General features: G+C 31.4%; 1 protein-coding gene and 1 pseudogene across 1 annotated transcript; both read left to right on the top strand.

The window, feature by feature from the left end:
* The first annotated feature begins 262 nt into the window (after positions 1–262).
* Positions 263–1,707, top strand: LOC18607602 (Pollen Ole e 1 allergen and extensin family protein). Its single transcript, XM_007041855.3, has 2 exons — positions 263–723; positions 1,356–1,707. Exons 1-2 carry the CDS (start codon positions 263–265, stop codon positions 1,705–1,707), a joined length of 813 nt encoding a protein of 270 aa, XP_007041917.3.
* A 9,717-nt stretch (positions 1,708–11,424) lies between these two features.
* Positions 11,425–15,231, top strand: LOC18607601 (putative amidase At4g34880; annotated as a pseudogene).
* The last annotated feature ends 3,259 nt before the right edge of the window (positions 15,232–18,490 follow it).

Raw genomic sequence — 18,490 nt, 5'->3', positions numbered from 1 at the left:
TGTTTGAGATTGCTTTTGCCTTTTAAGTGTAAACTGTAAACAGAATCACCCAGGCTACCCATGTCTGGGACGTTGTTTAACAAGGAAGAATTGGCATTCTATTGAAATTCTGAGTAGAATTTTGGACTAACAAAAAATTGTTGGCTCTTAATATGGTTATTGGACAATGTAATCTCCAGAAAACTGTTTTTGAAATTGAAAGCGTTGTAAGTGCAAATAGTCTGCAGAATTAACCAATGGATCCTCTCTCCGTCTTGCAGGAATGAAGGTCACGATCACTTGTGCTGATGGTAATGGGCAAGTGACAATGTCAAGGGAAGAGACCACAAATTTGTTCGGAAGCTATGTCATGAGGTTTGATGGCACACCAGACTTAAGTAACTGTTATGCCCAGGTTTCAGGCAGTGGACAAGGTTCAAATGGCTGTGGTGCAACTGCTGGTCCTTCTCAAAAACTTAGACTTATGTTCAGGATGTTTGGCATGGAGATTTATGGTGTGGATTCTTTACTTTCTCAGCCTACCGTGCCTATGTCGTTCTGCCCCAGGTCAGCTAATCCTGTGCCCGCACCGAGAATAACACCTACAAGGCCTTCTGGACCAACAGCACCTGCAGGGTCTCCTCCAACTTTCAGGCTGCCCCCATTGCCACTATTGCCTCCGCTGCCACCATTGCCTCCAATGCCACCATTGCCATTCTCACAAGCATCGGCTTGTTCACATCAGTAAGTTCACTTATGGGTCTTCTTTTAAGAGTCATGACTCATTTCGGCACAATAATGTGCTAAGTAACCCCTTTTATGGTATGAAACCTGTGCTGTACCAGTATATATTATTGTGTGCCAGCCTACTTAAATTTGATTAGTCAAACAACCAAATTTCTACAAGAAAATATGGACCTCAGCCGATAGGGCCAAGAAGGGAAATTCACCATTTAGATATCACTACGCCCATAAGAGCACACAGGGGACATGGAGCTAATGCAGTTATGCATCTGTTAATGTACATGTGCATCAGGCTTGGGGCAAACAATGCCCTCATGCTCTAATTTACACGTGCAAACTTACAAACCATGCTAGCATTCCACATTGGCACTTTTTGGCGAATCCATGTGAGTAGAAAACTTTAAGGTGTGAAAGCTAGACCAATCCATCCTAGAACCCCAGAAGCTGACAGATCAGACTCGTGAGCTTTTATTATGCTAGAGTTTCACAACTCACAGGAATCTTAATCCACAATAACAAAATTGTCTAGAGCCGTGGTAATAGCTGTTAGTTGGCTGGGAGGAAAGTCGAGTCATTATAACTCTTGTTCAGCTCAGAAAGTAACCAATGGTTTTGTGGCTTTCCACTTACAGGTACTGGACAATGCCGGAGTACAAATGCTACTGGAGGGTGCTGAATCCTGAGTCAAAAGTTGCTCTTATTTTTGGGCCACTTGCTGCCAGGAGATATGGGACTGATATGACCCTGTGGGAAAGCCTTCAAGGGAGAGGAGACCCATACAAAACTCTCCTGAGGGAAGGGACAACGGCCCTTCTCAATTCCTATAACAGCCTTCAATTCCCTTACAATTCAGTTGCTGTTGTCACACGCATGAATTGGGCCCTGATGGGTTCCACTCGGGGCGCCCTCATTACTGCTTTACGATTCATAAGGGCTAATGCTGGCTCTGGCAACGTCACCTGCAAATTAACCCCTTGCAAGTGATCCCTCTGATTTTATAGGCGTTCATTTTACATTACTTTCTATATAATTCTGTTAGTCATATGTTATTTTCTAATTATTCATCATGTGCAACAGTATTGTACATCTAGAAGAGGGTTATGGCTTATAGTTATTGTTACTTTAAGCGGTTCGTGCATCTTCTTTTCACCCATTATCTGAGAATAAAATTGGAGTCCCCGACTTCATACACTTTTGTCTACTATTTTTACAATTTTTTTGTTGGAAAAATCTCTCAGGACCAACATCTTGTTAAAATTTTATTAAAAAGATAGAAAAGTGAACTACGCTGGAGAGGAGACATAATTCTTACCTCCATAAGTACATAAGAAAGATAAGAAGATATCCCTAATGGGAGTACTACTTCCTTTGCATGAATTTTAAGAAAACATGAACTACATAAAATTACTTGCTTACAGGAAATAAAATAAAAAAAGCACTACTCCTTACATTTATTTAAATCTAACATATGGTAAATTAATTCTATTTAATTTAAGAATAGCATTAAAGTTACTTTCAACATTAAAGAAAATCTTGAATCTTTCTTGTGAATAATCTTGATTTGAAAAGAAATCAGCAGCTTGGTTACTATTTTTACATTAATGATCGTAATGATTTTGTTTCCACTTCTCAATTTTCAAAATATAATTAATTGCAATCACTGCTTCCAAGTGAAATTTAACTGTGTTGAAGAGTTTTATCCTTACCACTTATCAAATTTGCTCTGTAATGAACTTTTAATTAATGCTCTTGTAAACTGTTAGATATATCTGAGGGTTTACAAAATTATTCGATCTTCGAGCCTACTTTCTGCAATAAGTAAATTATAAGCAATTTGGATTCTTTTGATAGATGATGACAACTCAAATGTTTATGATTATTTTTAGAACATAACACTTATATTGTTTTTGATTTTTCTACTTTTGTCTTATTTAATTTTGGTGTGTCAAAATGATTGGCAGCAAGCTTTTTGTATATACTTATAAGTATCTCTTCTCAAGGATACAACCCTTTCATCAAGGCATTTTTTTGTTTTAAAGACACCTTTGCATTTTACAGGATATAACATTTGGATAAAGATATTATTTCAATAATCACTTTATGAAAGGACAACTATTCATTTCATAAAATATAATATTTGAGTTACAATATGAAAAGACAATTTTTTATATCCAAACTTTTGAGTTATGGTGTTTTTTCAGTTGTCTCAACCTTTGGATTTAGAGGTGTTTTTCCATTACGTTACTTTACCAAGAGACATAACTATTCACAAGAAAATCACCTACAATCCAATTGTCACACTATGTGATATAATCTTTAGCTACAATAGCTTTTCATATAAAGAGACAACCCTTTATTTCTGAAAATACACCAATAATCCCTCACTATTTTTAAAATTTTCAAATACCAACAACTTTGGGAATCTTGTGCATAAATGAAGGTATCTTGTAGATTTGAACTTTCACGTAGTGAGTGTGATTGGTTTTAGTTTGAATTGAGTGGTTAACCAAGTATTGAATCATCAATTATTCATTTTACTAGTTGAGTCACTAAACACACACAAGCTTCTTTGCTCACTTTGTGTCTAATTTTGTCAACACGCTTTTTATGGCCTTGTGTTTTGCATTCATTCATGAGTGCTTGCTAGAGTCAAACCTTTAGCTCGTAGAAGCGCCACACTTCCATTCAAATAGGTAGCCCGAATTGGAAGTTCTCTGTAATTATAGTACTTCAACATTTACTTGTTATGGGTCTATTAAAAACTTTTTTTTCAATCTTACTTTATACATTATGGGAACCAAGCACTATACACCTCGAGATGAAAAATATAAATTAATGCTTGCAATCATCTATGTAGTAGAATGGTCAGTACCTAAGATTTGCAGGTCAGTCAAAAGTGTCAAGATGAGCTCCCATCATTGGAAATTTAGTTGACATGTGTTGAGACCCATCCCTCTTGAGGTTTTTATTACCAAATCCTTTTTTAGACTTTTGGTAAATAGATCCGTTAAATTTTCACAAGACCTCACATAACTTATAGTGACTATACCATCACTAATTCTTTGTCTTACAATGCTATATTAAAGTTCAGTATATCGACTCTTTTCATTGTATGCTTGATTATATGCCTTTAATATTGTCGTCACAATATATCAAAATTGGTGCTATTTGTTTAAGCCATAATGGAATTTCATAGAGTAAATCTTTTAACCATTTCACTTCTTAGGTGGTAGCTACTAAAGTTATAAATTCAGCCACTATAGTGGAGTCTGCTTAACAAAATTGTTTCTTACAACATAAAAAAAAGCACCCCCACCAATTGTAAAAACCCAACTAGTTATAGAAGTATCATCTGTTCTATTTGAGTTTCAATTAGAATCTGTATACTATTTAAAAATTGAAGGAAAACTTGAATAACAAATGCCATCATTCATTGTACTCTTTAAGTACCTTAGAACTCAATGAACAACTTTCAAATGTGCTTTGTTTGGATTACTTGTAAACCAGCTTAGCATCCCAACCATAAAAGCAATGTTCAGCCTTTTTACACATCATAACATACATTAAGCATCCCATCACCATTGTATATTCATTTTATGCTATTGGCTTGTCTTTTTTAGATACTATACAATCTGACATACCATACTTCATCACAATATTTTCAATGTAATAAGATTAAGATAATGTTAGATCATTATTGTCTCTTATTATTCTTATACTATGAATAACATCTGCCACACCCATATCTTTCATGTCAAAATTTTTTGACCTTGACCAAAACCTTTTTTTGTTTTCCAGCTGTTTCAAATTGATACTAAAGATTAACATGTCATTTACATATAGACAAATGATAGTACCTTCACCATTCTGGAACTTAGTATAGACACATTTATCATATTAATTGATCTTATAGCCATTAGCTAGTATAGCCTTATCAAACTTTGATACCATTATTAAGGTGCTTGTTATAATCCATACAAGGACTTTACAAGCTTACACGCATTCCTCTTTTTCCCAATTGACACCATTGTACCTTAATATACAATCGGAATGTCAAATTAACACATCAATGTACATATTCATACAAGCACCGTTGTACCTTTATTGCATAATAGGAATGCCATGTTAAGGATGTTAAATATTTATGTTGCATCATTATGCCTTTGATGATAAATTTACATATTGACACCATTCTACCTTCATGTATAATAAAATGTCACATGCCTACTTATCACATGGATCTTGATGGTATTTATATATTGGCATCATTATACTTTAATGTATAATAGGAATGCCACATGCTTATGTCTTGTGTCTTCCATCACGTGAACCTTCATCAACTTAAGATGGTTTACTTTAGGATCTTTATTCTTTTCATCTTGTTTATGACTTCATCTTGGTTGTAACAACCTTTTTTTATTCACAGATGATTACCAAGGTCCTCGAGAGACATATTCTCTTTCTTATACTTTAGAGTTTTCTTAATGTCTCTCAATAACGAAAGAAGTATGTTAATTATAGAAGACATAACAATAACCTCATCCATATCAAGATCATAGATGAATATAACAAAATCTTTCTTTCCAACCAATATATGTTTTCTATACATATTAAATACAATATCATACATATCAAGTAAAGAAAGAAAATTTATCTTGTGACCTGATGAGAAACCATTTTGTCATTATCCTTGTCACCATCAGATTGGTCCAACTTTTGCTAACGAATAAAGTTTCCTCTTTCAAAATGGTTTAATTTGACGATGTTGGTATATCTCTTTTAGAGAAGCCATTGAATTCCAACACCACGAAAAATAAATTTTAAAATTGTTAGTGCAAATGGGGTTTAGATAGAATTCAAAAAATCGACAAAATTGTCTTCAAGGCGAGCTTTTCAATAGACTCTATCTTTAAGACTTATTCCACCTCCAACACTCGGTATGCAAAGGGGAATAATGCAAATAGCCTTAATGAAACCAACGTCTAATTTTATCTTGCACTTTATGAGAGTAGACCGTTACATACACACAAGGGTTTACAAAGCTGTTTAGCCTTAGAGCCTATTTCTTGTAGCAAATAAATTATAAGGAATTTGGATTCCTGTGATAGATAATGAGAACTTAAGTGTTTATAATTATTTTTAGAACATAACACTTCTATTGCTTTTAATTTTTTTGCTTTTGTCTTATTTGTTTCTAGGTGTGTCAAAATAGTTGGTAGCAAGTCCTTCATATAAACTTACAAGTGACTTTTCTTAAAGACACAACCTTTTCATCAAGGCACTTCTTTCTCTTAAAAACACTTTTACATTTTACTAGATATAACTAAAGATATTGTTTCAATAATTACTTTATGAAAGGACAACTATTTGTTTCATAAGATATGATATTTGACCTACAATATGAAAAGATAACTTTTCATATCTAAATTTTTAAACTGTGGTGTTTTTTTAATTGTCTTATAACCTTTTGGATTTAAAAGTGTTTTTTTCAACATATCACTTTATCCAAAGATATAACTATTCACATGAAAAACCATATATAATCCAATAGTCACATTATATCATATTATGTGATATAACCTTCAAGTTAAGATAATTTTTATATGAAAAGATAATATTTTATTTTGAAAATACACCAACATATTCTAATTTAATTTATATACTGACCTAAAGCCGTGGGCTACCAAACTAACAGATATTCATCGTTGGCATTCATCAAAGTAATGTCTTGGATCAAGTAATTACACTTCCTACTACTCTTCAAATTTGACTAATAACATTTTGTGCCTAAATTAATTAAGAATAATTAAGTTAATTAAATATAAATAAATTTTGATTGATTTTTTTTAGGCTAAGATATGGTGTATATATCTAATAAAGATTTTTAAAAATGATATAAAAGCTTTCAGTCAATACTATGTAGGGGTAATACAACAAATGTTAAAAGATTGATATTTTTATAAGTCAAAGTTTTGTGTTAATAATTGTGGGTTATCAAAACCGTAACCCACCAACAGGGAGTTAACAACTCTACATAGTCAGAAATGAAGTCCCCTTGTACAAAATATATCTCACAAAACATCACATCCCCTTTCTTTACAGCATCAAAAGACAGACAGCCCTCAAACACCATAAAGGGAAAAGCCCTCGTACAACAAATACCCATTCTGTACATCTCGGGAAAGAAAGCTCTGAGCTCATTACAATCTTTCCCATTATCTCCTCTTAGCCGCCTCTACATACAGACCATAACATACCCATCAAGCCACTTTCCGGTTCACATAACCAATCCATCGCATCAACAGTATACCATCAGCACATAATCCTCATGAAACATCAAAACCGCAGGCAGCATCACACAAAACATCATCCAGGCATTAGTAAAGGGAAAAGAAACCTTAGATATCTCCATCACCTTGCCAATGCCATTGCCACTCATGCATTTTCATAGCCATGCTAGCAGCATTTCTTGTCTTTCAATTCCAGGTTTTACCAAGTGATCAGCACACCCATTTGCCTCCTTGAGAATGTTTCTCACTGTGACAGTGCCAATTAGCTCCCTCCACTCACTCGTCCAGCTATTGGAAATCCCTTCAGTACCTCTACAGTTGTACCTGCGGGCTGCCAATTAACAAATCAAGACGCAACAACTTTGGAGTCAGTTTGAATGAGCAAGGACTTATGGCCAAACCATTCAGATTGACAAAAAAGACCTCCAATGCTGTACATACAACTCTAAGATCGGCATAATTTGAATCAACCACCTCTATAGGACTTGAGAAAATTATCAACCTATTCTTACTCTTTGGGACGACTCATTAATTTTGAAGGTTAAAGTTAAATATTTAAATCGGATCTTTTTATAAAAATTAAAAAAAAAATCATTGAAAGGCTTTAGGCTTCAAATTATAAATTAAAAAAATAATTGATTTTAAATATAAAATATTAATTGTTAAAAATCATTAAATATATATTATTATTAATTGATTAAAAAATAAATAAATAAAATAACGATCGAGATTAAACAGATATAAATAAATATTTTATTAATTATTTTAATTTTAATATAATTAATTATATTATTGTTATAAAATTATAAGAGATTCTCAAATTTAGGACCTAAAGTCAACGTCACTCACTCGCTATCTCTCTGTACTCTTCCTACATCTCAGGATCTGGTTTCCCTCTGGCTGCCCTATTGGCATTAAATTTGAGAAAGTTTCCGGTTGGTGGTACCCGCAACTCGATCCTTCCGTCTCCTTCCCTTGGATTGGACCACCACCCTACATACATGGTCCCCTAGGCCAAGTAGGCCTTAACCCAACAAGACGACCACAAAGCTGCCTCCCATGTCAGCAGTCCTCTCATTCTCTCCGCCTCACCCCCCCGTCAAAAGGCTGATATATAGCCAACTAACAAAATTTTTTTAAATAACTTTGACTTCAATTTCTAAAAAAATAATTGTGATTAAATAAATATTAAATAAATTTTACACTTGAATATTTAATTTATTAATTGATGCATAATCTTTTTACTTAAAGAGTAGGGTTCAGATTTTTTTTTTAATTATAAAAAAATATTAAATAGATTTTAATTATTTAACATTTTTAATTTATTTTAATAAATAAATATTTTATTTATTGATTACTGTAATAAAAACCATGTGCATTACAAAACATGAACTAAGGTTCAAATTTATCATTCTATTTAAGGTGATAGATAAAATTTATTTATTATAAATTTTTGAACTGTTGTAAATTTACCTTTGTATTTTTTAATTTAGTTCAAAATTGAGATATATATATATAGTATGAAAATAAATGAATATTTTACAAATTAATACTCTAGCTTCTTTTTTTATTTTTAACCAAATTTAAAAAATAAAATTATTAAATTGCACATTTTAAAAAATATGTGTAAAATTTCATTCATCACTTTAAATTGAATAAATAAATTTGAATCTTACCAAAACCTAATTTATTGAATTTTATTTTTTGATGAATTAAAAATTTTCAAAACTTTATAATCAAACCAATTAAATTAGGATCCATTCTCCTGAACAAAAAATAAAAAACAATAATAAGTACCCTTAAACCAATTAAATTAGGTCTCAGTTGTACAACGTTCACAATGCCTTTAAAGACATTTATTTGAATAATAACTACCCTTAAAGTTAGCTAGGGATTAGCTTGGAAATATTTAGTAATTCATCAATCATCATGGCTTGGCAAAGTGTCCCTGATTGTGGAACGGACTCAGGAGTCGCTATAACATGGCTTTTGGACCCTTATTTGAGACCATAGACTTATTTATTGCGTGGACTTAATGTATTTGTATGATTGATTATTGTCTGGGGAGTTTTAGATGTAACGCGACGGTCTGAGTCGTTTCCCGGGTGATTTACAGTACTGCATGGCTGTTTTATGTAATGACGTTTGCTTCAAGGGTGGTGAGGAATGATAGCGGTTTTGCCACTGCCTTTTTCTGGGCATCTTTGTACGACTCTACCTCTTTGATACATTAATAATACACTGATTTTAAAATAATAATAATTAATTATGAAGGGTACAGAACCGAAGCTAATTGAGCTTGCTTATGCTTTTGAACAAGCTACGAGGCTGAGAAAACCTCCTTTTTCTGAATCATTTGATATAACCGGGGACTTTCTCTTTGGTACCGTCTAAACAGATTTGTTGTTTTTCCATGGAACTGCTGTGACAATTTCTTCACTAAATCATAAACATATGCTAATGCGAACTAACAGTTTCATACAGCCAAACTGTTTTACTGCGTTGTTCTTTCTGATTTAAAAAGCCATTACTTCCCCTGCGCCATGAGGACCGTAACAAATCTTCCTCATTGGCATTCATCTAAGTAATGAAATTACTCTTTCTACCACTCTTCAAGTTTCACTATTAACTTTTTGTGCCCAAATTAATTAAGAATAAGTACATTTTGTTGGATGAACCGAAAAAAAATTGAATGTTTAACTCGTTAACATTAAATTTGTACCATAGAATATTTTTATTTTTATTTTCTCAGTTTGTACCATAGAATGTTAGATTTGTTTTGAAAAATTAAATATAAATAAATTTTGATTGATCTTTGTTTTGCTCAAGGTATGTTGTACATTTATCTAATAAATATTTTTTAAAGATGATGTAGAAGCTTTTAGTCAATACTATGTAGGAGTAATATAATCAAATGTTAAATACAGTCAACTAGTATATAGTTTTAAATAAGTTTGGACTTCAATTTTTAGAAAAATAATTGTGATTAAATATGTTAAAAAGGTTCTAATTACTTAAGATTAGAGTGATAGATCAAATTTACTTACCATCAATCTTTGTATTGTTGTAATTTTATCTTTTTAAATTTTTTTAATTTAGTTCAAAATTGATATATTACATGAATAGAAAATATTTTACAAAATATTCCAACTTTTGATATTTTTAATCAAATTAAAAACGCTACAATATAATATAATTAGAATTTTCTAAATATAAGTGGTAAATTGATCCGACGCTGAATTTTAATTTTTGATGAATTAAAATTTTTCAAAACTTTATAACACAATACCTTAATCAAACCAATTAAATTAAGAGTAGGTCTCATTTTTACAAAGTCCACAACGCCTTTAAACACATTAATTGAAATGAGTACCCTTAAAGTTAATTAGGGACAGGAAAAACAAAAGAGAAACAAAAGAAAAAAGCACCTTTAGATCATTAACATTTCAATGATTATTTGGTGAATGAGTTAGCTAGTGTTTAATTCGTTGGTAAAACCAATAATTTGAAACTGAAAATTCCTTCATTATGGTTAGAGATTAACTTATATGAAGAAAGAGAGGATTACCTCTTTTGTTTAGTCTAGTCACAGAACAGCCAAAAAAAAAAACACACTAATAAACAAACATTAAACTTAATATTTTAGTATATTCATGAATGATTTTTCCTTTTTCAGAAATATTATAAGAAAAGAAATATTATATTTAGAAATTATTTGTATATATACAGAAATGAATGAGGTATATATATAAGGCTTTTATTTATAATTTAACTCTAATTAATTAACAGTATTATAATCTAATTAGCTAACTAACTAATTAAAAGTATTGTATTATAACTATATTATTGAATTTGTGTAAAAATTTAAACAATATATATATATATATATATATACATATGAACTATGTGTAAAACTATGTCTAAACTATTTTTTTTAAAAAAAAATTTACCTATTTGAGTGCTCTAAACATGACGGCAAATTGTTTAGTTTTGCCTGCTAAAGATCCAAACTAAACAGTATAAGGAAATTCACCGGAAATGGACGGCAAAGGCCCTGAGGGTTGAACTGGTCATACATGCAGTATAAGGTTCGAGGACAGCTGCACTGTGAAGATTCCTTCATGAAAAGGAGAATTAGATAATTGATTATAGTAGTGTTCCCAAGTGCTTGTGCGTTTTCTCATCTGACTTTATTTAGTTCGCCATTTGTAATTTGTCCAAGGAAGTGGGCAAGACTCGCAACCTGCCTACATTAAAAATAAAAAATCTTGAATTAAACAATCAGTTAAAGCCCCCAAATGTTATCTATTTATAGGATAGGGAATTTCTAATCTAATTCAAACTGAAAACTGAGGTCTAAAATTTAGCAAGTTGTCTCAGTGAGTCAAATTCCTTCCATTGCAGCTTAGCCATGGCTGCCAATTCTTCTCTAAGGAGCTCTTCCGTCTTCCTCGTCATTCTGATTCTATCAGCAATTTTATATCGTTCATCTGGGTCTTCCACCCGTACAATGACACGCTACTCATTCTCAACCAAGGAAGTGACAATAAAAGATATAAAACTAACTTTCCAGGGAAACCAAATCACCTCAAGGCAACTTGTTGAGTTCTATCTCGGAGAAATCGTCAGACTCAATGTGCTCCTTAAAGGGATCATAGAAGTGAACCCTGATGCATTGTACCAAATAACTCTATTATACAAGTAGAGTTTGGTACTTTACAATATAATATGATTATAAATAATGTGATTGCAAATAATATAATTGAAAGTAAAATGATTGTAGAGAAAATAAAATTATAGTGTTTGGTATACAAGTAAACTAATGATTAAAATGCAGAGAAGATAATATTGCACGTTTGGTTTACAAGTATTTTGTTGAAAATATAATATTAATTTTCAAAATTACTCCAATTTATTAAAATGCAAGTTTAATATACTTGTATTTTTTATTGTTAATTTTATATAATATCATTTTTTAAATTTTTTAATATCATATATTTTATTTTCATTTCTTTAATATAATTTTTTATATTATATATCTTATTTTAATTTTTTACCTATATTATATAAATTTTAATTTCTTATATTTTATTTTATTTTAATTTCTAATTCATATATTTTATATTTTATTTTAATATTTTTTATTTTAATTATAACATTACAAAATATTTTTAACAATATAATAAAATTGAAAGATAAAAATGCCAATATTACAAAGTGCAATGTAATGTGATTACATTAGTTTTAAATTATAATCATATTACATTCCTTAATTGTAATGTGATTACATTGCAATCTTACATTGCAGTGGTCTGTTACAAAACAAATATTACAATATAATTTAATTAAATATATTGTAGGGAATGTACTCTCCCTTTCCTCATACCAAACGCTACCATAAAATTATTTTATGCATCTTTGAAACCTAAAATTGAGTTAAGTCTTCTAGTTTTAAGTAATTCATTAGTAATTTTATACTTAGTAGTAATTTAATTCATGTCATTACATTTATCATTTATGCAATTTCAATGAATTTTTTGTTTAAATCCCTCATTTCAGTCTCTAATTAATTGATTTTCTAATATTCAATGATGTGCAAGGACTTGGAACTAAAATGGCAAATGATGGTGCTAGTAGCTTAAGAAATGCCTCCAAACATGATGTAATATTGGTTATCAGTTTATAGATAATACTGGAAAAAATTAGTCTAAAAAAACCATAGTTTGAGTAGTATATGATCATTGCAATAAGCCATTAATTGGGTGATTTGTTAATAGGGTAGATATACACCCATTAACCATATACAACCACTTTATAAGACCTATACTTAAGGAACTTAGCTTAATTAATTAGCTATAGACATATAAAGAATTAAATTAAGGTAGGCCATTGTACGATATCTCGATAGAGAATCGTACATGCTTAAGGATCCTAGGCTAGCATTAGTTTTCCATAAAAGTAGGTAATTAGTCAATGTTAAGTCCAAATGAAGCATTAATTGAAACCATAATTCTAGATACTTCCCCAGTGTTCTCCAACTCAATTTACTTGTATTTTTTTTAGCTTAATTTAATAGTTTAGCTTTACTACTTTAATTTTCATTTTCAATTATTTTCCAAATTAGATTTTTTTGGACAAGATTAGATTGTCCAATTTTAATAATTAGTAAGAATTGAGATTCAATTTTATGTGAAGATAATAATTCACTTACTGCTATATTACTTATTGATCATGTGCACTTGCATGATGTTTTACTAATTTAATAAAAGTTTTAATATAAATTATCTTGATAAATTAGCAAGCGAGAATACCAAGCTGATGCTGCAGACAGAGCGGAAGTACTATTATGGTTCACTGCCTGACTTGCACGGCATTCCCATTCTGCTCAAGGATAACATCAGTACTAAAGATAAGCTGAACACCACGGCCGGTTCCTTTGCATTGCTTGGCTCAGTCGTGCCAAGGGATGCAGGGGTAGTGGTTAAATTGAGAAAAGCTGGAGCAATCATTCTGGGTAAAGCTAGCTTGAGTGAGTGGCCTAATTTTAGGTCGCTTACTGCACCCGCTGGCTTTAGTCCAAGAGGTGGGCAGGGTAAGGTGAGTTAAATGAATCATCCACTCCCAAATTAGTTCTGATCTTACGGGTCTTTTGAAATTACCATATTGACCAGTATGCATGCTCATACAGGTTCTTATAATTGCTCTTTTGAACAATTATTATCCCCAATTACTAGCTAGTGTGTAAAAAACAAATGCATGTTCCACGAAGTAATACAGCTTGTTCTGTAATGGCTTGCAGAATCCTTATGTCTTGTCTGCAACTCCTTGTGGCCCAAGTTGTGGATCAGCAATGTCAGTGGCCGCAAACTCGGTAACAGTGTCATTAGGGATGGAGACTGATGGATCCCTCTTACGTCCTGCCAGTTTTAATTCAGTAGGGGGCCTCAAACCTACAGTTGGTCTCACCAGCCGAGCTTGGGTCAGTTACAATTATTACTCCAAGAGAGGACACCATTGGGTTAAGTCGCGCTTTATTACTGTTACTTTGAAATGGCTTTTTTTTTTCTTTCTTTTTTTTATAAAAAAGAAATGGCTTTTTTTTTTCTTTCTGATTTGTCGTTTGTGATTAATTCTTCTGTGAGATGTTATTAATGGTCATAACCTCAACGAAATACCTCTTCACTATTGGATTCAACAGGCCTATCTGCACGACAGTGTTGGATGCTGTTTACGTTCTTGGTGCCATTGTACGCTTCGATTCGAATGACCAAGCAACTAGATATGCTTCAGCGTACATTCCTCCTGGTGGCTATAAACAATTCCTTAATAGCTATGGGCTCAAAGGAAAGAGATTCGGGATAGTGAGAAATCCATTTTTCAAAATTGTTGAAGGATTAGGTTTAGGTCAGACTTTTGAGAACCATTTACAGACGTTAAGGTAACGCACAAAGAAAATTATAACTAACAATTTGTATTCAGCCAGCTGGGATGACCGGGTTAGCCCAATGCCATATGGATTAATCATTTTAACAAAGGACTAACTTTTTGTGAATTCAGGGGAGAAGGAGCAGTTGTGGTAGACAATTTGCAAATAGCCAACATCGACGTTATACTGAATGTCACCTTAAGTGGTGAAGCAGTAGCAACCTTAGCTGAGTTCAAATTGTCCTTGAATGCCCATCTTAAAGAGTTGGCGGCTTCCCCAGTGCGATCCTTGGCAGATATCATTGCCTTCAACCTGATATTCCCTGATTTGGTTGGTATAATAGCATGAAATTATGCATATGTACATTAATTATTTCGAGAAACATTCCACATGATTAATGATCACACTTAATGTTGGTTAATATGGTGGCCTTTGTAGGAATTGACATATAAAATAGGCCAAGTTATCTTTCTTGCAGCCCAGGCCACAAATGGTATTGGCGCTCAAGAGAGGGCATTGTCAAACTTGGAAAATCTGTCGAGAAATGGATTCGAGAAGTTGCTGAGAGAGTACAAGCTGGATCAATTGGTGACTCCTAGGTCAGATGTTTCTCCTGCGTATGCAATTGGAGGGTTCCCTGCAATTATCGTGCCTGCTGGACATGATAGCAAGGGGGTACCTTTCGGCCTTTAATTTGGGGGACTGAAGGGCTCGGAGCCCAAGTTAATTGAAATCGCATATGGCTTTGAGCAAGCTACCAAGATTAGGAAGCCTCCTTCATTCAAACCTTGAAAATTACTTTCTACTACGGCCCTTTACCTATTTTCTGTTTGCTACTAATGAAATTATGCATGAAAAATTATGTTTCTCTCTCCTTCAGGTTTCAGAATTTTCATTGATTAAAATTTCTAAACAACAATTTATTTTTTTTATATATCTTTATAACCGATCTATAGGATTAAAGTTGATATACACATTATATATATCTGTATATATATATATATTAGATTAAAAAAACAATATTATTTTGATTTTTAATCTTCAACGTATATTCGATCTTCTTTCTTTCTTTTTTGATATGAAATATAAAATTTACGTTTGAAAAAGAACAGAAATTAATATGTAACCGAAACGTATGAACAACATAAATGATCACGGTTAAGCATTCGCCTAACATATTGAGCATCGTCACGAAAAGGTTCGATGGCCGACTCACAGTCCACCTAGAGCTTTTGTTCTTCAAAAAGAAACAGTCTATTATTTCTTCCCTGTTGTACCACGCTTCTTGTTGAAGAAAAAGTATGTTGGCAGGATGACAAAAGTCACGGACCCATATCCTTCATGACAAAGTGTTTAATTGGTCCCAGCGAATGCACAGAAAATAGGATTTGCTTTAACATATGCCCCTCACCATAGGCAGCAAATTTAACATTACCCTTTTAGAAGTTAATGGTCTAGCTGATCAATTGAAAAATAAGCAGTGATACGCTGATCATATTTCAGTAACAGTGGCTCTTTGCTGGGTTGAATCTCTGTTTGTTGTTGTTCTGATGTATATAAGTTGCTGGCTTTAGACGTCTTTGGGGCAGTGATTTTTTGTGTAAAACCACACAGCTCGTGTACGTAGATGGGGACAATGCAAGATGATGCTTAAGTTGTTCTGGTGTTATTACCATTCATGTATTTTTGATATGACAATTTGCATATTCGTGTTTTATTCATATCGTGTAAATATAAGATATTAACAGTTATATGAGTAAATACGAATATGATATAATTAATTAATCGTGTTAGAATTTTAAATACGTATATGAATATGTTTAATAAATGTGTAATACGACACGATATGATTAACACATTATTAAGCATGTCGAGTTAAATTTTATATGACACGACACAATTAATACAATTAAAGTTTATATAATTTATGATATGTTTACATAATTGATACAATTAACATGATTAAATTAAAATATGTATGAGTAAAATATAATTATATTATTCAAATTGACAGTAAAAAATTATAAATATCATAATATTTACCAAATATAATAAAAGTTAATATCAATAAATCTTAATCATTATAAAAATATTTGTATTTGTATGAATAAATAAATTATTACTAAATGTGTCTATATGACAAGTAAACATAAATAAATAAATAGATAATAAATGAGTTATAGACTATACGGGTACAAAATAACATGATTAACTAATTGTGTTTTAAACAAGTTAAGTGAATTTGACACGGTTAAAATGATTTATTCGTATCTTAATCATGTTGACACGATTAATACATGAAACACGATTAATTTAAATTCAAACTTAATTAAACTCGAGTCATGTTGTTGTGTCGTATATAAAATTGTTAAATCTAGTCTAGTCACAAGAGATAATGCATCTTAGGGTTCGGCACTCCGTGAAAAAAATTTACTATATTAAGCGATATGATAGCCAGCCAAACTGTTTTTGTATTGTTCCAAGCTAGGGCTCTGATTTAAAAAGCCATTATACTTTCTCTGCGGTGAAGACTCTAGTATTTCACCAAAAAGAAAAAGAAAAAAAAAACTTGTATTCCAATTTAATTTGTGTACTGACCCAAAGCCGTAGGCTGCCAAACTAACAGATCTTCCTCATTGGCATTCATCAAAAGTAATGTCTTGGATCAACATATTTCTCCTTCTACTACCCTTCAAATTTGACTATTATCCTTTTGTGCCCAAATTAATTAAGAATAATTAACTTAATTTTATTGGATGAACCAAAAAAAATTGAATGTTGAAACTCTTCAACGTTAAATTTTTAGGATAGAATATTAGATTTGCTTTAAAAAATAAAATATAAATAAATTTTGATTGATTTTTTTTTGCCTAAGATATGTATACATATCTAATAAATATGTTTTAAAGATGATATAAAAGCTTTTAGTCAATACTATGTAGGGGTAATATAATCAAAATGTTAAAAAGCTGATATAGTTAACTAATAAAAAATTTTAAACAACTTTGACTTCAATTTTTAGAAAAATAATTGTGATTAAATATAGTAAGAAGGTTCTAATTACTTAAGATTTTCAATTGTTTCAATCCAATATTATTGGTTATTGAACATGTTGCAGGTTGGATCAACCTTACATGCACATAGGTATATACACAATGCCTTTAAAGACATTAATTGGAATAAGTACCATTAAAAAGAAAATGAAAAAGAAAAGAAAAAAGCACCTTTAGATCATTAACATTTCAGTGATTATTTGGTGAATTAGTTAGCTCGTGTTTAATTAGTTGGTAAAATCAATAATTTGAAACTGAAAATTCCTTCATTTTGTTTGGAGATTAACATAAGAAGAAAGAGAGGATTACCTCTTTTGTTTAGTCTAGTCACAGAACAGCAAAAACAAACATATTAACAAACAAACCTCATTGACAGGGAGAAAGACAATGTATTGCTTTCAAAATACATAATCCCATTTAAAATCAAATTTAATATTTTAGTATATTCATGAATGATTCTTCTTTTTTAGGATATGTTATAAGAAAAGAAATATTATATTTCAAAATTATTTGTATATATACAAAAATGAATAACATATAGATAAGAGGTCAATTTTATTTATAATCGAACCCTAATTAGTTATTATAATCTAATTAGCTAACTAAGCAACTAAAAATATTATATTATAACTGTATCATTAAATTTGTACAAAAATTTTGACAAAATGTTTGTATGTATATATATGAACTATGTGTAAATCTATGTCTAAACTATTTTTTTTTTTTAAAAAAAAAAAGTTTACCTCTTTGAGTGCTATAAACTTGATAGCAAATTTTTTAGTTTTACCTGCTCAACACTCAAAATTCCAAGCTCTAGACGACACACGTATTGTCTCTATACCTCAAAAACTTGCTAAAGATCCAAATTAAACAGTATAAGGAAATTCACCGGAAATGGACGGCAAAGGCCCTGAGGGTTGAACTGGTCATACATGCACTATAAGGTTCGAGGACAGCTGCACTGTGAAGATTCCTTCATGAAAAGGAGAATTAGATAA

This window comes from Theobroma cacao, chromosome 2, assembly GCF_053813885.1.
Source record: "Theobroma cacao isolate CCN51 chromosome 2, ASM5381388v1, whole genome shotgun sequence".
NCBI classification, from domain to species: Eukaryota; Viridiplantae; Streptophyta; class Magnoliopsida; order Malvales; family Malvaceae; genus Theobroma; species Theobroma cacao.
Note: the sequence above shows the minus strand (reverse complement) of the source record. Positions and strands in the feature narration are given on the sequence as shown.

Bases quoted from the DNA above. Each gene is read 5' to 3' on its own strand.
- LOC18607602 (XM_007041855.3), top strand. From the start codon at position 263: ATGAAGGTCACGATCACTTGTGCTGATGGTAATGGGCAAGTGACAATG. The intron at 724-1,355 runs GTAAGTTCACTT...TTCCACTTACAG, and splicing joins GCATCGGCTTGTTCACATCA to GTACTGGACAATGCCGGAGT.